The sequence below is a fragment of the Orycteropus afer genome, unplaced genomic scaffold (genome assembly GCF_000298275.1).
Source record: "Orycteropus afer afer isolate SDZICR_OR568_19922 unplaced genomic scaffold, OryAfe1.0 scaffold00460, whole genome shotgun sequence".
Lineage (NCBI taxonomy): Eukaryota > Metazoa > Chordata > Mammalia > Tubulidentata > Orycteropodidae > Orycteropus > Orycteropus afer.
Window position 1 is genome coordinate 376,135 of NW_006922047.1, and position 3,153 is coordinate 379,287.

Consider the following 3,153-nt stretch of genomic DNA (forward strand, 5'->3'; position numbering starts at 1 on the left):
GCCCATTGGCCTGAACTAATCACACACCCAGTCACGGGGGTCAGCAAGGGCCATCCGCACATCTGCTTAGAAAGGGAGGACGGAGGCAGAAATTTAGGTGCCCAGTACTCGTGATGACAGCAGGTGGTAAGATGAAAGAATTAGCATCTTTGAGCCTCCATTTCCTCATCTGTTAAATGGCCATAACCACAGGTATAATATGGTTCCTGTATAACAGTATGGTGTGTAAGGATCGAGTAAGGTCATGGGGCAGTTAGTATAGGGCTATAATAAATATTAGTTGCTCTCCTTATGTCTGTATGGCGACTTGAACTGAGGCCAATCAGTCTCTTCTCTAAACACTTCATTGGAGCAGGGGAGGGGTGGCCTGAGGCCGCCACCAGAACCTGAGCCCACCTTCCTGCTCTGCAGATCCGGACGCGCCCCCTCTCCTCGCTGCTCATGCCACTGGGACTAGGGCGGCGGAAAAAGGCACCGCCACTGGTGGAGAATGAGGAGGCTGAGCCAGGCCGCGGAGGGCTGGGCGTCGGGGAGCCAGGGCCCCTGGGTGGGGCGGGGGCACCTCAGATGGGTCTGCCCCCTCCTCCCCCTGCCCTGCGGCCTCGCCTCATCTTCCACACCCAGCTGGCCCACGGCAGTCCCACTGGCCGCATCGAGGGCTTCACCAACGTCAAAGAGCTGTATGGCAAGATCGCAGAGGCGTTCCAACTTCCAGCTGCCGAGGTACTCACTAGGGAGCTGGGCACCAGGACCCTGGGACCCTGGGCAGGACCACAGAGCACCTGACAGTGGGCTGGGGACCTGAGCCTGCATCCTGCTCCTGAGCTGGGGCTTAGGTGCTAGGCTTTGTACTTCAGATGCTGAGGCCTGGACCCCAGGGGATTGTGGGGAACTGGAGGTCAGGGCTAGAAGCTGAGTTCCTGTCAGGCCCTGGGAAGCCTGGACTCCAGAGGATTGTGGGGGCTGAAGGGAGAGAGAGGAGGAGGGGACTGTGGGATTGAGCAAGAAGTAGACCAAGCATTTACTGAGTACCTGCTGTGTGTCAGGCTCTGTCCTATGCCCTGGAATCCATAGAGGACAGAAATCCTGGTCCCAGCAGAACTGACATCTAGTGGGGCCTGCCCTGGCTCCAGGTGGTCAGTCACTGGGAGAGAGACCCCCTGCCCCAACCCTTCCCCCACTCTCCTCCTTGCCCCATTAGGAAGGGAGGTAAGGGATAAATGTGCCCTACCTTTGCAGGTGATGTTCTGCACCCTCAATACCCACAAAGTGGACATGGACAAGCTCCTGGGGGGGCAGATCGGGCTGGAGGACTTCATCTTTGCCCACATCAAGGGGCAGCGCAAGGAGGTGGAGGTGTTTAAGTCAGAGGAGGCATTGGGGCTCACCATCACGGACAACGGAGCCGGCTACGCCTTCATCAAGGTGCCTTGGATGGGTGGGGTGCCCCAGTCCTGGGTGAGGGCAGGTGGAGTCCTGAGACGCTCGCGGAGGCCCTGGGGCTGACAGCTCCCCTCCCACCAGCGCATCAAGGAGGGCAGCGTGATTGACCACATCCAGCTCATCAGTGTGGGTGACATGATCGAAGCCATCAACGGGCAGAGCCTGCTGGGTTGCCGGCACTACGAGGTGGCCCGGCTGCTCAAGGAGCTGCCCAGAGGCCGTACCTTCACGCTGAAGCTCACGGAGCCCCGCAAGGCCTTCGGTGAGGGCATCTCTTGCTCCTGTGGGTCCAGGCTGCAGTGCTAGGAGCTGCCAGTAGGTGGCACCCAAGGCCAGTGGGCGGCAGAGGAAATGGGAGCAACCCCACCCTGCCCCTGAGAGGGGGTGCTGGCTTTCTGCCTAGTCTGGGGGGAAGGTAGGGGCAAGGAGGAAGCTGTCCCCACACCCAGCTTCCAGGAGCCATTAGCCCAGCCAAGCGCCCCTAGCCCTGGCCAGCCCCCCACCCCAAAGGAGCCAGGCTTGGCTGCACCATGCCAGCTTCCCCCTACCCCCACCCCACTTCAGCGATGGGCTTCACTAACTCTCAGGAATGGGCCTGAGGCCCCTGGGGTGGGGGTGGAGGACACTAAAGCCTTTCCCTGACAGGTAGGGCTGGTAGCCCAGCAGCTATATGCCCTTTGGCTTCAGAGGGGGCAGCTGGGTACCCAGACCCCACCGTGTTTCTCTCTCAGGCCCTGGGAGCAAAAGGGACCCCCTCCAGTCACCCTTCCAGCCTTTTCTCTCCCCAGCCTCTGGCTACCCTTCCTATACCCACGCCAAGCCTGAGTCAGGAGTCCTGCTTTCCTGGGGTCACCTCAGCCCCCACCCCTGGGAGTGTAGGAGAGCCTGCAGAAGCTCGGAGAAGGGAGATGTCAGGGATCCTGCCCAGAGTATGCTGAGAGGGGGCTTTCCCAGCCCTCACCCCTCAATGCCTCCTACAGACATGATCAGCCAGCGTTCGGGAGGTGGCCACCCTGGCTCTGGCTCCAGCTCCCAGCTAGGTACCGGCCGAGGGACCCTGCGGCTCCGATCCCGGGGCCCTGCCACTGTGGAGGATCTGGTGAGTGTTCCAGCCACACACCCCATCCTCCCCTACCCCTGTGCGCATTCAAATCCTACCTCTGCCACCTCCTGCTCTGAGACCTTGAGCATGGGAGGCTCAGTTTTTCCGTCTGTAAAACGCAGATAATATAACTACTGTCCACTAAAGGCTGTTGTGAGGATTAACTACAGGTTAACAAAAAAGTGGTTAAAAGATGGCCTGACACTCACTGAATCGATTACTGTTCCATTCATACTACTGTCATCGCTGTTCCCCCAGCCTTCAGCCTTCGAGGAGAAGGCGATCGAGAAGGTCGATGACCTGCTGGAGAGTTACATGGGCATCAGGGACACGGAGCTGGGTGAGTGGGCACCTAGGGCTGGGGGTTGGCAGGAGGCTGGGGGAAGGGGCTTCTAGGTCCCCAGGGGCGGCTCTCTGACTCTCAGCCATCTGCCTCTCCATTCTGCTCTCCTCCAGCGGCCACTATGGTGGAGTTGGGGAAGGACAAAAGGAACCCAGACGAGCTAGCAGAGGCCCTGGATGAGCAGCTCGGGGACTTCGCCTTCCCTGACGAGTTCGTCTTTGACGTCTGGGGTGCCATCGGGGACGCCAAGGTTGGCCGCTACTAG

General features: G+C 59.9%; 1 protein-coding gene across 1 annotated transcript; it reads left to right on the plus strand.

Annotated features, from left to right (window-relative positions):
• Positions 1-441: 441 nt before the first annotated feature.
• GIPC1 (GIPC PDZ domain containing family member 1) lies at positions 442-3,153 on the plus strand. The gene is made up of 6 exons (XM_007954354.1): positions 442-723; positions 1,240-1,425; positions 1,525-1,705; positions 2,424-2,542; positions 2,804-2,885; positions 3,002-3,153. The coding sequence occupies exons 1-6, from the start codon at positions 442-444 to the stop codon at positions 3,151-3,153; spliced, it is 1,002 nt and encodes a 333-aa protein (XP_007952545.1).